Source organism: Podarcis melisellensis (genome assembly GCF_964234715.1).
Source record: "Podarcis melisellensis genome assembly, chromosome: 10".
Taxonomy (NCBI): Eukaryota; Metazoa; Chordata; class Lepidosauria; order Squamata; family Lacertidae; genus Podarcis; species Podarcis melisellensis.
Genome location: NC_138542.1, coordinates 40,422,378 through 40,436,701, shown reverse-complemented (window position 1 = coordinate 40,436,701; position 14,324 = coordinate 40,422,378). Strand labels below are relative to the sequence as shown.

The 14,324-nt window shown below is 42.3% G+C and overlaps 1 protein-coding gene across 1 annotated transcript; it reads left to right on the top strand.

Annotated features, from left to right (window-relative positions):
* On the top strand, window positions 1–12,252 carry UBE2N (ubiquitin conjugating enzyme E2 N). Its single transcript, XM_081928880.1, has 4 exons — window positions 1–158; window positions 9,237–9,483; window positions 9,649–9,789; window positions 10,641–12,252. Exons 1-4 carry the CDS (start codon window positions 129–131, stop codon window positions 10,679–10,681), a joined length of 459 nt encoding a protein of 152 aa, XP_081785006.1. The 5' UTR covers window positions 1–128; the 3' UTR covers window positions 10,682–12,252.
* The last annotated feature ends 2,072 nt before the right edge of the window (window positions 12,253–14,324 follow it).

The following is a 14,324-nucleotide window of genomic DNA, read 5'->3' as shown; positions in this document are numbered from 1 at the left end:
CCTCCCAGCATGCCTCGCCAGGCGCTGCCGGTGACGTCACGGGAAGTGAAGCGCAGAGCTCCTTCCGGTAGTGCGTAAGCCCCGAGCGGAGCCGAGACCCAGCGGAGCCTGAATCCCAATAAGACAAGATGGCCGGGCTGCCCCGCAGGATCATCAAGGTACCCGCTCCCCTTCCTCCTCCGGCCTGTCCCCACCCCCTTGCCCCGCTCGGCCCCCAAGCTGCGCGCAGGCCTCGCCGGGCCTCGCGCCCAGGCCCCGGGCCGCCGGAGCCCCGAGGAAAGCGCTGAGGGCAGCGCGGCGCTTCCGGTGAGCGGGGCAGGCAGGCAGGCAGGCAGGCGGCGACTTCGCCCTCCTTCCTTCCCCCGCCGCTGCAGGGCGAAGGGGGGCGAGGCCGGCCTGGTGGCGACAACAGCCATCGCCGTTCGCGGGAGGGACCAGCCGGGGCGCGCCGGAGGGGCGGCGGCGGCGGCGCCTTGCGAGCATCTGCCTGCCGGGAATGAATGGGAGCCGCAAGCAGGGCGGATGGAAGGCGCCCCCCCCCCGCCACCTTCCGGGCCTGGGTTCTGAGCCGCGCGAGTCACGGCGCTGGTCCCCGCCCTCTCCGCCGCTGCAGCCGGCGCCCCTGCCTCTGCTGAGCCGCGGCAGGGCGAAGGGAGGCGGCCGGGGCGGGCTCTCTCTCTCGCTCGCTCGCACGAACCAGGCGGGCGAGACCTGGCAGTGGCCCAGGCAAGCTGGTGGGAAGCGGCGCACGACACCCGCATGGCAGGCGCAGCTTTGCCTAAGCCTCGCGTCGGCTCTCAGGCAGCAGCAGAGTCCGCTGCTGGCTCACCTTCTCACGAGGGTTGGCCAGTACGGTGGTGATTCCCAAAAGTGAATGGGCTTAGCCAAGGCTCTCTCCCCTCCCCAAAGGCGAGCTAGGTTTGGTTGCATTGACTTTAAAAAATAAATAAATATTTTTTTTAAGGGAGAGGGTTGCATCCGTTGAATCAGAGTAGGCCCATTGGCGCCAACGTGGTATATAGTAGCTAAAATGTTGAACATGGGAGACGGGAGTTCTAGTCCCCAAATCACTGGGTGGCCATGGGCTAGTCGTTGTCTCTCCGCCTAGCCTGCCTCTCAAGGTAGTTGTCAGGATGAAATTGGGAGAGGGCTGAACTGTGCACATTTGAACACCTTGGAAGAAAGGTGGGATATAAATGTAATAAATAAAATGAACAGACCTAGGTTAGTTAGGTCCAGTCATTTCTACAGGTGTGAAAAACACTGGATGTGGCCCAGAATGTTTTGATTTCATGCTGCCAGATAAAACACATATGCACATACTTCTCTTGAGTTTTTGGGTGCTATCATGTTTGGCGTATTATGGAGCACAAAAAATGGTCATGAAATTGTATCGATTTTTCTTTTCACATGTAGCTTAAAAGTTTAAAACAGGAAGTATCTGATTTAAAATAAAGAGCTTCCAGAACTAACACCCTTTGTGTGTTGATACTATCACTGCTACACTTTCAGCAGTGCACCCTTGATATGTAATTCTGAGTTTTCAGATTACGGGTTACATGATTTTAACAGTGCTCTGAAAAAGTCACAAGGCTGTGTTTTCAGTCAGTTTGGATTCCAGTAAGTGTTGCTGTGGAAAAGATTTGTATGATTGAGACATTGTACTCTGTTCTTAGTTGTGCATAGAATTGCTGCTAAATGTATACTGTTGAAAGCTCCAGCCAACTTGCAACCCTAAATTGTACTTAAGCAGGGGGTTAGGTCCCACTGAGGTCTGTGGAACATGGAGTAAACATGTTTAGGATTAAGTAGTTGAATGAGCAACAGTGAGAGGACTTTTGTGGACTTGTTCTGCTTGTGAGCATTGCAGAGGCATCTGGTTGACCACTGTCAGAAACAGGATGCTGAACTAGATCGGGCCTCTTAGGGTATTAATGGGAAACTTGCCATTGATTTACCTCTGTTTTATTGAAGGAAAAACATGTGATGTTCTACAGTCAGTATGCTGAGAGAAATGTTCACTATAGTATGAGTACATTCATTGTGTATTTACCTTATTTTTATTCTGCATACCCATTTGACTTGGAAATACTGAGTTCACTCACACTGAGTTCAGTGGGATACACTCTCAAGTGTGAAAAGGGATGCAGCTCAGATTCAGTTCTACTCCTTGTTACATGGAGAAACAAAGAGCTACACAAGTTACTGAAACTGTGCAACTAACCATGAAAGACCTTAGCTTTTCCACTTGATAGGAGATCTCACCAGGCATTGATTTCAAGCCTATCAAAAATTCAAACTGAAAGCTGATATTTCCTAGAAAGTGATTTCTAACCTAAAACGAAACTTATATCAAACTTGAACTCTTAATTTCTGAACGGATTGTATACTTGTGTTGCTCATGTATGGAATCACAGAATAAATGCAAAATCTAAGTGAGTCTTGTTACAAAAACAATGTTGGGAAATTTAAAGGAATCCAAAATTTTACCAAGAGACAAACAGGGCTGGAAAATTTACAGGAATCTGAAATGTTAGTAAGAGACAAATAGTTTCCCAGCTACCCCCAAATAATTTTGAAAGTGGCAAATAGGCAGAGCAGTTCAACCCCCACCCTCAGGATCTTGCATCAGTCTTAGCACTCAAACTCCCCATTCTGTCAGCTGAATGTAAGGAGAGCTGCCAGTGGAATCCCCTGCCCATGGGAAGCCCCCAAAAGGGGATTTATGGAGCCCTTGATTAACCATCTCAATAGTCAATAGTAGTTGCAATTCAAAATACTCATCCAACATGGAGCAATGACTCAATATATGTACTAATTTTTGTTTAAAAGCTTTCTAGTCAAAAAGTAGTTTTTAAAAATGCACTCTCTCAAAAGGACTTGAGGCACAATCCCAACTCCCACAGGCTTTGCTAAGCAGCAGGGCCACACAGCTCTGCTGTTCATTGTAGCCACCACAAAAGATTGAGTGGGGGGCAGAACTATCATGCCTGATGTTGTCAATGAGACCCACTGAGGATCCAATGGATCCTGGACCAACTCAGCCCCTTCATCCGAACACCTCATTTTAGTAGCAAGTGCCTTTCCTTCGGTGTATTGCAGAGAATGTAGGAGAGGGAGATTGGGTATTTCATCATCATCATCATTATTACAAAAGGCAGAAACTCCATTGTAAACTAAACAAACTTAGGTCCTTTCTTTTTTCTCTCTCCCTTTCCCTCCTTTTGCTCTGAGGCACAGAAATGACGCATGAGGGCAGCAACAAGCAATGGCTGGCTAGTAAGCCAAGCCAAAGTTTGTGGACCCTGGTTAATTGGGGTATGTGTGAAGCTGAGTTCTTGTGATGTGCATTATCTGTTTGAAAGGTAGGACACAATAGAAAAATATAGAATTGTACACAGGGTTCAAAATTAGCAGGGTGCCAGGCGCATATTGCGCCGAAAGGTTCTCCATTTGTGAGCACCTCAAAAAGTCAGAGTGCAATTTTTTATGCCTGGCAGACACTCAAGGATTACTGAAATATATGTGCTTTGAAGCTTCAAAGTACAGTATATGTTATGTTAAGGAATTTAACAATAAAGAGTAGAATGTTTTAAAAACTGAAGTATGGTACCAATATTTTTATTGTAAACACCTAATGAAACATGACTAAGCGGCTTAGTCATTCTGGCCACATGACCTGGAAAAACTGTCTGTGGAAGCGGACAAACGCCGGCTCCCTCGGCCTGTAAAGCGAGATGAGCGCCGCAACCCCAGAGTCATTTGCGGCTGGACTTAATTGTCAGGGGTCCCTTTACCTTCACCTTTAATTAATACTGTATTAACAATTTCTGCTAAAAATGTGATATTAACATTGTGTCACTTATGTGAATTGTGCATTAGTTCATGCTTATCAAAATAATAAATAAAAAGTGTTGCTGACCCCTTCCCCCATGGCAACTAGACATTCTGTTTTGGCCCACAACCCAGGTCCCAGAAGCCATTTGGCTCCTAGCTTTTCTATCCCAGTTTCTAATACTGATTGTACAGGCCACACCAGGCAGAAGCTTTTGTTATCCTTGTCAGTACTAAACTGTAGCATATTAATCTATTTGAGAATAGTTTTTCTTTTGGTCTTCTGTATACTAGTTTGTAGGGACACAGGTGCCGCTGTGGTCTAAACCACTGAGCCTACGGCTTGCCGATTGGAAGGTCAGTGGTTCAAATCCCCGCGACGGGGTGAGCTCCCATTGCTCAGTCCCTGCTCCTGCCAACCTAGCAGTTCAAAAGCACGTCAAAGTGCAAATGGATAAATAGGTACCACTCCGGCGGGAAGGTAAACGGCGTTTCCGTGTGCTGCTCTGGTTCACTAGAAGCGGCTTAGTCATGCTGGCCACATGACCTGGAAGCTGTGTGCCTGCTCCCTCAGCCAGTAAAGCGAGATGAGCGCTGCAACCCGAGTCGGTCACGACTGGACCTAATGGTCAGGGGTCCCCTTACCCATATATTAGTTTGTACATAGTTCAAAACCACTAAACTAGCATTTCAGTGACAAGTCTTATGTAGCTAGTCAGTTTAGTGGTGGGTGCCAGTGTGGTGTAGTGGTTAAGAGCGGTAGACTTGTAATCTGGTGAACCGGGTTCGTGTCCCCGCTCCTCCACATACAGCTGCTGGGTGACCTTGGGCTAGTCACACTTCTCTCAGCCCCACTCACCTCACAGAGTGTTTGTTGTGGGGGAGGAAGGGAAAGGAGAATGTTAGCTGCTTTGAGACTCCTTCGGGTAGTGATAAAGCGGGATATCAAATCCAAACTCTTCTTCTGCCTTTGTAGTGACAACACACAGATGTTTCTAGTAAAGTTCTGCTGCTCTCTTTGTTTGATCCCAGATCTTCTGGGACTGAATGGCCTTGTGACCGTGGCTGCGTCACTCCACTGTGTACTAAGCAGGTTTGGGCTTCTTTGCCATGAGTACAGTGAGTTTGCATTGGAGCAATTGCCAGCACTGGCACAGATCACTGACCTGGAACTTGTAGGGTTTCAGTATCAGTAGTATTTTTAACACATTTGATTTCAATGATAATAGAGCCAAGCTGGACTGCTACTCTATAATTTATTTGAAGGCACAAAAACCATACATAGAAACACCTTGCTGTTCTTCCAATACCTCTCCTGAGTTCTTCAAGTAACTTTTATAACAGTATGTAAGATTTGGATACGCTGTACCTCAGTTGCAATAATAATATCCTACCTATCACAACATTTCTGGGGCCTTTGTAGAGTATATCTAGAAAGATGACTGCAGACATGCTGTCTCACTGGTCTTTTTAGCCTAAATGTTACTGTGCCTATTTACTCCAGTGTGTCCTGCAGCAGGATTGCAATTTGAAGTGTGAAGACTGTGCCAGAACTCAAGAACAGACCCACGCAATTAGGAAAGCAGACTTAGAGCCATCCTGCCCAGCAGGCAAGAAAGTTGAATAGCTCCTAAACTGGCATCAGTTTACCCAACATTGTTCTCTCACTACGTGCTGCAATTTAAACCTATTTATGCAGCATGAAAGTAGCAAAAGTTTCTTTTCTTTTGAAGTGCCAATTTGGAAGGGTAGTTTGGTTTGTTTCTTTGACTCTAAAAATGTTGAGACATATTCTGTAAATCAGATATGCCAAAATAAATATGACTAGGTCTCAGATATAAGTATCAGCGTTGTGGGAGGGAAAGACTATCTCTCAAATGAGTTGGGAGGAAACAATTTAGGTGTGGGGCTTGTGACTCAGATTGAAGTGGCAAGGAGAAGTAAAATGGGCTAATGACTGAGCAAGTGAACAGATGATCAGGAAATAGGATCTGCAACTGTCTTTACTCATGTATGACAGGTGTCTGGTAATCTCAATCTCTTTAAATGATTTTTGACTACTGGCTGAGATCTAATAATAGCTCTGGTTCCTTTAAAAGTTACAAAGAGGTGTGGAAAGAAGGCATCAGATGTCATAAAGGCAGTGAGCAAAGCTGAGAGAATGCTCCAGCAGGAAATTGAAAAGTGTCTTCATTCTTGTTCTTCCTACACCTCTAACATTGGTTGTTGGCATCAACAAACTGCTTGGTGCTGTGGAACACCAAGTTGTACAGTCTGCACCTAGGGGGCTTGCAATCTGAATCTGATAGGAGAGGACATGAGGACGGACCAGTGAGAGAAGGAAGGGGATGATGAAAATGTAGAGCTTAAAGTGAGTCAGGAAAGGCTTTTATGGAAAAAGTCATTGAAATCAGTGATTGGAAGGAAGGGGGAGAGAGAAAAGGCTCTCACTAATGAAGACAGTAAAAGAAGGGACATGGATCGTGTGAGAGTTTAGGAGGTACATGAAGAAAAGCATTTTCTCCATGTTTTTTTCTTGGGATTGGAATATATTAAATACTTTGTTAAAATTAAACCTCACTGCTTTAAGAATATGAATGGCTTGAGTACAGTTTGGTATACAGTATTTATGACAGTTAATTGAATATTTATTTTTAGCCTGATAAATGCATTATTCAGACAATAACTGGGAAAATATGTAGGCCAGCGTCCAAATAACTGTGACACTAGTTCCATGAGTCAAAGGGAACTATAGACTTCATTCCATCAATATCAGTCTCCTTGCCACAAGGAAAACTGCTTGTGAAACCAAGGGGACTTTCCAAAACAGTTCATGACCTGTGTGAGAGTCACTGTTCAGATATAAGACACAGATCCACTGGGGCTGGCACAAGTGCTATGATGAAAAGCAGCTCTTTTGAGTCCGAGACTCAGTGTCAGATATGGAGCTACAAGTTATTGCAACTCACAGTATCTTAAGTATATCTTAGCTTTTGTTGTTAACACTGTAACAAAACAAAAAATAAGTTTTTACTTCTTAGTCTCAGGGTGCAAACTAATGCACACTTACTGTATCTGAGCATAAGCTCCATTGAAGTCAATAGGACTTATCTCTGAGTAGACAAGAACTGTTTGAAACTGTTTGAGGACTCTTTGAGACAGGCCTGGGAAGCAAATATCCTGTTGATGTAACTTAAGAAATAGCAATGGATCTGGGTATTCTAAAAATAATGAACACTTCTGCTATACTGAATCTGCAGTCCTAAACTCATTAGGGAATGAGCCCCATAGAACATAGTGAGACTTATTTTGAGTAAACATATTTACCGTAGATTGTGCTGCTGTTCAGACTTGCACCCTGATCCTTTATAGAAGTAATAGTCAATGCCTGACATTTAACAGTGTCCATCCATCAGTGAATGAGTTTCCCTTCCCCTCCTCTCCCCTTCAGCAAAAGCTTATTTCTCTAGACAAAACCATTTTCTGAAAAATAATTCATAGCCTGAAATACTGAAGTTTCATTTTAAACTTCATGGACATCAGAAAAAGGTTTATATGAATTGAAACAGGTTTTCCACAATTAATGTGCCTTGCTTTTGTGTGGGTAGTTTTCAGACATTCATGTCCCTTGATTCAGAAGATGGAGGAAGCAAGAGAATTCAGACCACGTTGTCTAAACATTGCAGGAGTGATGTGCTTGGCAGATTCCCAGATCACAATTCTGCACCAAATAGCTGAAGATATTCTGTATTTTTTGATACCAATCCAAGGTTACTTGTTTAGCAATGCAGCCAAACACAATCTCACTGTTATCAACACTACCATTACTATATTTGCATCTTGTAGTGAACTGATTTGTAGTGGCATGAAATTGCTGCAGAGCAAGGTTATCTGGAGTTTTGGTGTATGTTGTCAGCAACGTGCTGATGACACACAGATCTACTCCTCCTTAGTGCAGGTGTAGCAGTGGATGTGCTGGACTGTTGTCTTGTCTCGGTAATGGACTGGATGACAGCCAACAAACTGAAGCTCAATCCAGACAAGACTGAGGCACTGTTAGTGGGTGCTTCCCTAGACCAGATGGATGGGATGTTGCCTGCTCTTGATGGGGTTGGTTACACTCCCTCTGAAGGCCTGGGTATGTAGCTTGGGGGTACTCCTGGATCCTTTGCTTGAGGTTCAGGTGGCCTCAGTGGCATGGAGTGCCTTCCATCAGCTTCAGCTGGTGGCCTAGCTGTGCTCCTGTCTGGACAGGGATAGCCTAAATTCTGTTGATTAGTTGCCGGGCCCAGTTCAAAGTGTTGATTTTGATCTATAAAGCCTTAAACAGCTCAGGACCACCTCTTCCCATATGAATGGATCCAGACCCTGCAATCATCATGTGAGGCTATTTTGCCTGCATTGCAGGGAGCTGGACTAGATTACCCTTGGGGTGATGTTAGAAATTGAGATAGAAAAGCTAGGAGCCAAATGGCTTCTGAGACCTGGGCTGTGGGTGCCAAAACAGAATGTCTAGTTGACACTTGGGGGTGACAGCACTTTTTATTATTTTGATAAGCAGGAACTAATACACAATTCACATAAGTGACACATTTTTAGCAGAAATTGTTAATACATGTTTAATTTGGTGTTTACAATATAAATATTGGTACCATACTTCAGTTTTCAAAGCACTCTGCTCCTTAACATATTGTCTGTTCTTAACATATACTTCAAGGCTTCAAAGCACATATATTTCAGTAATCCTTGAGTGTCAGCCAGTCACAAAAAATGGCACTCAGACTTTTTGAGGTGCTCGCAAATGGAGAACCTTTAGGTGTAAAATGCACCTGGCCCCTTGTTCATTTTGAACCCTGCCTTGGGTCCTTTCCAACTCCACAGTTCTATGATTTGTATATCTTTCGGTGCCGGGCAAAACATTTGGAAGTGGGGTTATGGGTTATGGGTTTTGTTTTTGTTTTATTATGTATTTTGTGTTTTCATTTTGTATTTTTATGTTGTGAACTGCCGTGTGATCTTTCCTGGTTATTTATTTTTCCTGCTGATAGAGACATCACAACGCGATAGAATGATATTCACTTCAACCTCATCTAAATATAGCAATATGAAACTAAATTTACTAAGTGATAGCTGGACCTGTTTGCTTACATAATGGAATATAGGAAGGGGGAGTGTTTGCAGTTCTTGGTGCTGGGTTAATACAGTGTGCCTGCTTCTTCAGACTTCTTGATTTATTGATGTCTGAAAAGTTAGATTCACCAGATGGGAAGTTAATATTCTGAGGGTTTGGTAAAATGTACTGGGAGGACAACAACTTGTATACTTCCATTGTCCATGGATAGCTGCCCTCTTAGAGGAATAGTACGTGTGTGTGTTCCACTTTGTTTTTCTCTCTCTTTCAGGAAACCCAGCGCTTGCTGGCAGAACCTGTTCCTGGAATAAAAGCGGAGCCAGATGAAAGCAACGCACGTTATTTTCATGTGGTCATTGCAGGCCCACAGGATTCTCCCTTTGAGGGTGGGACATTTAAACTTGAACTATTCCTTCCAGAAGAATATCCAATGGCAGCTCCGAAAGTACGTTTCATGACCAAAATTTATCATCCTAACGTAGACAAATTGGGAAGAATATGTTTAGATATTTTGAAAGGTAAGTATTTTGGAGCCATGATAAGCATGACATATCTTTCTCTTCCATGCATTTTTCAGATTATTAAAATAGTTGAAAGATGATTTCATATTTCAGTTATCTTTTAAGGGGTGTGTGTTTTGTATTCGAAATGTTGCTTTAGTACTCTCTAACTTGCTTCCTCAGACAAATGGTCTCCAGCTCTGCAGATCCGTACAGTTCTGCTATCAATCCAGGCTTTGTTAAGTGCTCCCAACCCAGATGATCCACTAGCAAATGATGTAGCTGAGCAGTGGAAGACCAATGAAGCCCAAGCCATAGAAACAGGTAGTGTGCTCTTACTCTAGACTAAAGAAAATTGAGCTATGTATAAAATTCTTGTCCTCCTTTTAGTCCCAAATGCAGACGCCTAAAGTATCTTACAAAAATAAATCTTTGTAAAAATCACTCCAAGTCATACATACAATAACTCAAATACCGTAAATATAAAATACGTCCGGCCTTTTAAGTCTTGGGGACAAAAGAGATGCATTGTTAATGGTGTGCATGCAATTTGTGCACATAGTTTTTGTTCTGTGAAGAAATTGCCATGGGGAGACTTCGCAAAGGGAGAAGGCACAGGGGAGGTTTAACAGTTTCTCTTCCTGTACACTGCCAAGGAAACTTCCCCCTCCAAAGCTGCTGTTTGCATTTCAGAGGTCACATCTTGGCCATGTAACTTGTGCTGTCTTGGAAGCCTACTTTCTAGTCTATGAGTGCGGGCATCTTCATGGGCTTATGGCCAAGTCTGACCTCTAGTTGACTTTTTCAGCTTTCTTGTATGAGTGTGTACATAGATTTATGTGTGGAAACTATCAAGTGAGAAACCTACTGGTTGATAAGTTGTCTCTTGTAAGCGGGTACTGCCTTTGCATCTGATGTGCGTAAGAGTCACACAATCAATGTACCATATGTTGGTTGTGTCACATTATTGATGTGAATTTGTAAATGGCTCTATAGCTCTATAAAGATGAGGGTGCAAAGCTATGGAACATTTGGCACTTGATTCATTTTATTATATGTAGTCCTCAGGAATAGCCAGTATTCTAATGAGTTTTGGGCAAGAAAGGTGGGAGGGAGTAGAGAATTCTGAAGTTAGATGCTTTGTTGTCTAATACATATTTCTTTTCTCTTTTCAGCCAGAGCATGGACTAGGCTATATGCCATGAATAATATTTAAAATGTGCTCTGAATCAGTGTGCATCACTTTTTCCTGTTCTGCCAAGACCTCTTCCTTTTTTTTTTGTTTTTTTTTGTTTGCATTTAATGGACACAGTCTTAGAAAACATTACAGAATAAAACCCAGACATCAGTTCTTTGGTGATTTAAATGCATACTAGCAAATCTGTGTCTTGTCCTAATTCACTCCTGTTCCGCATGAGCAGAGGCTAGAAGTATCATCGGGATTGTTTGTGAAATTGTTTAAAAGCAGTAGCACATCTCTGCTTTTAATAAGTTTTCCCCATCATGAGTTAAGTGTAAGCACTGTGAATGAAAGTAGTCAGGGTTAGCTGCAGGGATTTTTGTTCTAATTGTGTGGGCTCTTCCTCCCTTTTTTATGGTGATGCTAATTGTATCGGTTAAAGCAGCTAACCAGTTATACTCTAGAATATGCCCTCTAGCCAAGTCTAACTTAGACGCTGTAGATGGACAAGCTTGGCTGTTTGAACAAAAATGGGAACATTAAACATCCATCACTAATAATATTGTGATTCTGCTGTCAAGTGTAAAAACCCTCCCTTCAAGAAAAGAAAAAAAAAGCTTGTGACCATTTTGTATGGCTTGTCTGAAAATTCTTCTGTAAATCTTATGTTTTAGTAAAATATTTTGTTATTCTACTTTGCCTTTGTACAGTTTGTTTTGCTGTGTTCTTTTGTTCACTTTTCAATTGTGACAATCATTTTTTTTAATGAAGCCAGATTAGAACACTTTGATTTTCATCAACCTAACAGCTGTAGTGAAATATTGGATTCCCCCCTCTCGACCTGTATTCATAGGCCATGCCACAATTAGTGTTCATAATATTTCTTTTGTTTTTAAAAAGCCTCTGATAAATGTAATTGTTATCAGAGTCGGTTAGATGCATCATTAATGTGTTTGTATTTGCAAAATTAAGTACCACTGAAGCAGGAAGCTAGCAAAACAAACAGTAATTTTGGGTGTATGTGTACCTTGTCTGTCTTGTGCTACGTATTATCCAGTATCAGAAAACATTTTAAAATAACTTGGATCTTAAAAAATAAATAAATAAATCCTCTGCATAAAATGAGATGTTAACAGTGCAGGTCAATTGGTTGCTAAGGTATTTACAATTAGGCTTCTTAGCTCTGGCTGTACCTGCAGTCTTTAAGCTACTACTTTCTTGACCCATTTCTTCATTTGAAGATGGAAACTTCTTATTTCTTAAGATATCACGCAAAAATGTAAATAACTCATGGGAGCCTATTTTGATCCCAACTTCTACCTTCTGTATTTCTTAAAATTTCTTTTCTTTTCTTACCCTACTTCTTTGCCTTGACCACCTTTCTGATATCTCTGCTTTCCATGTGGCCAGTGTAATGCCAGCTTGGCATGGGTAATGTCTGTCTTGCAGTTTGGGGGGTGGGGGGAAACAGTATTGAGGTCCATAATTTTCTGCCCATCATACCTATTCTAGCATCATCTGGGGTTTCTATAGAATGTGGTGTATGTATTGTGCTCTTATGTAAGATAAAGAATATCTATTAAAATCACATTTTCAACAGACAAAAATGCTTTTAGTGATGGTATTGTCAGAGTTGACTGCATTATAGCATGATAAAAGGCTGATAAGCTGCTTCAACAGGAGAGAGAGACCATCTCAAAAATTGTTTCTAGTTGAAATTCTTTTTTAGATTGTTTCTGGGCTTCTAGCTAGTCCTTGTCAACTACCAATGAATAGCACGACTGTCTGCCATAGTAGAGAACTGATTGTGTTATTCTTCTCTAACACTTGACGAGCGTTTAAGTTCTCATATGTCAATGACTAGTATGAACATAACCAAATGCATAGTGGTATAATCTCTGACTACTCAAAAACAAGTCCCACTCAGTTTAATAAAAGTTATATTGAAAAAAATGCTTATGTTTGCAGCTGTAGTAGTTTTTTTAAAGAAACAAACTTGAATACCTGCATAGTAAATGGCTTTAAAATGCTGCTACCATGATATTATTTTTAAAAAGACCAGACAGCGTAAGCTCTGGCTCTCTGTATGTCACATTCTGGAATAAAACCAATGGAAAAAAATACCATAAAACCTGTTAAAAATGGTACACAGTAGCTGAAGTCAAGTACATATGGCAACTATACGGTTGGAATGTTAATTAATGTTCAAACATAGGGCATAATTTAGCAAGAGCTATACAAATTTCGTAGGGACACAGGTGGCGCTGTGGGTTAAAGCCTCAGCACCTAGGACTTGCCGATTGCATGGTCGGCGGTTCGAATCCCTGCTGCGGGGTGCGCTCCCGCTGCTCGGTCCCAGCGCCTGCCAACCTAGCAGTTCGAAAGCACCTCCGGGTGCAAGTAGATAAATAGGGACCGCTTACCAGCGGGAAGGTAAACGGCGTTTCCGTGTGCAGCTCTGGCTCGCCAGAGCAGCGATGTCACACTGGCCATGTGACCCGGAAGTGTCTCCGGACAGCGCTGGCCCCTGGCCTCTTAAGTGAGATGGGCGCACAACCCCAGAGTCTGTCAAGACTGGCCCGTACGGGCAGGGGTACCTTTACCTTTTTATACAAATTTCAATGGGTTACAGCTTAATCCTAAATATTTTTATTTGCTGTAAATACCACGGAATTCAATTCTGCATGAAGTGCGCATAGGGTTGTAGCTTTGAACACATGCTATATTTCTCCTATTGAAATAAATGGGCATGGGAGGCGCTTAACTTTGGACTGTGTCCTTTCCAGCCCTGCATATGTGGTAAATGTCTTTAAATGTGTTCAAATAACTGTTGAATCTATGCTGTGCACTATCTATGCTGTGTACACTCAAATTTGAGGATTTCTCATCAGTTGCCCATGGAACTGTGTTGAAACACCTTGTGTTGAAATCTTACTAAGTTTAAAATAGGGAGTTGGTGCAAAGCAGATGTATATGCATTTGTAAACTAGGCATACTATATTTTTTCCATGTGTGCATTGAAAAACAGCCCTTGTGCCAAAACCTGGGAGTTTAGGCATTCCTTTAGGACTGCAGTTAAGGAGTAAAGTATCCAAAAAGCCCCTCTGTGTTCTGGCTCTAAATGTTGAGAGCAGTAATTAAAGTAACTACAAGGGTTGGTTTTGAATTTCCATTTTCCACCTGAATCTTTCTCCTAATGAAGTGTAAACATTAAGAACTAGACTTTTATCCCTTAAAAAAAAAGGTCAAGGAATGTGGCTAAAGAGTCACTGAAGGTACTTGAATCTGTGTTTGATTGAACTAACAACTTTTATCTGTAAAGGAGTTCTAAAAAGACTATCAACAATAAATAGGTCATCTTGTTCGGTACATCTCAGCTGGTTGGAATTGTCCCACTGTATGATACTAATAAAACAAGTAGAATTATTTACGTATGTTTGCTTTATGATAGGGCTAGGTAGAAAGATGGGGTTCCTTTACTGAATTACAGTACAGGTGTTTCATATTAATCTTGGTGCTAATAAATATTCAGGCCAGTTATCTGGCATGTGTACTGATGTATGAAGCCTTGGCTTAAATCAAAACCATGTTCACGATAACTCTTTTTTCCTTTAGCTGATAAAAATATAGTTCTTGTGTGTGTTCTTGAAAGAAGGAAGACCCCAGTGACAAATAAATC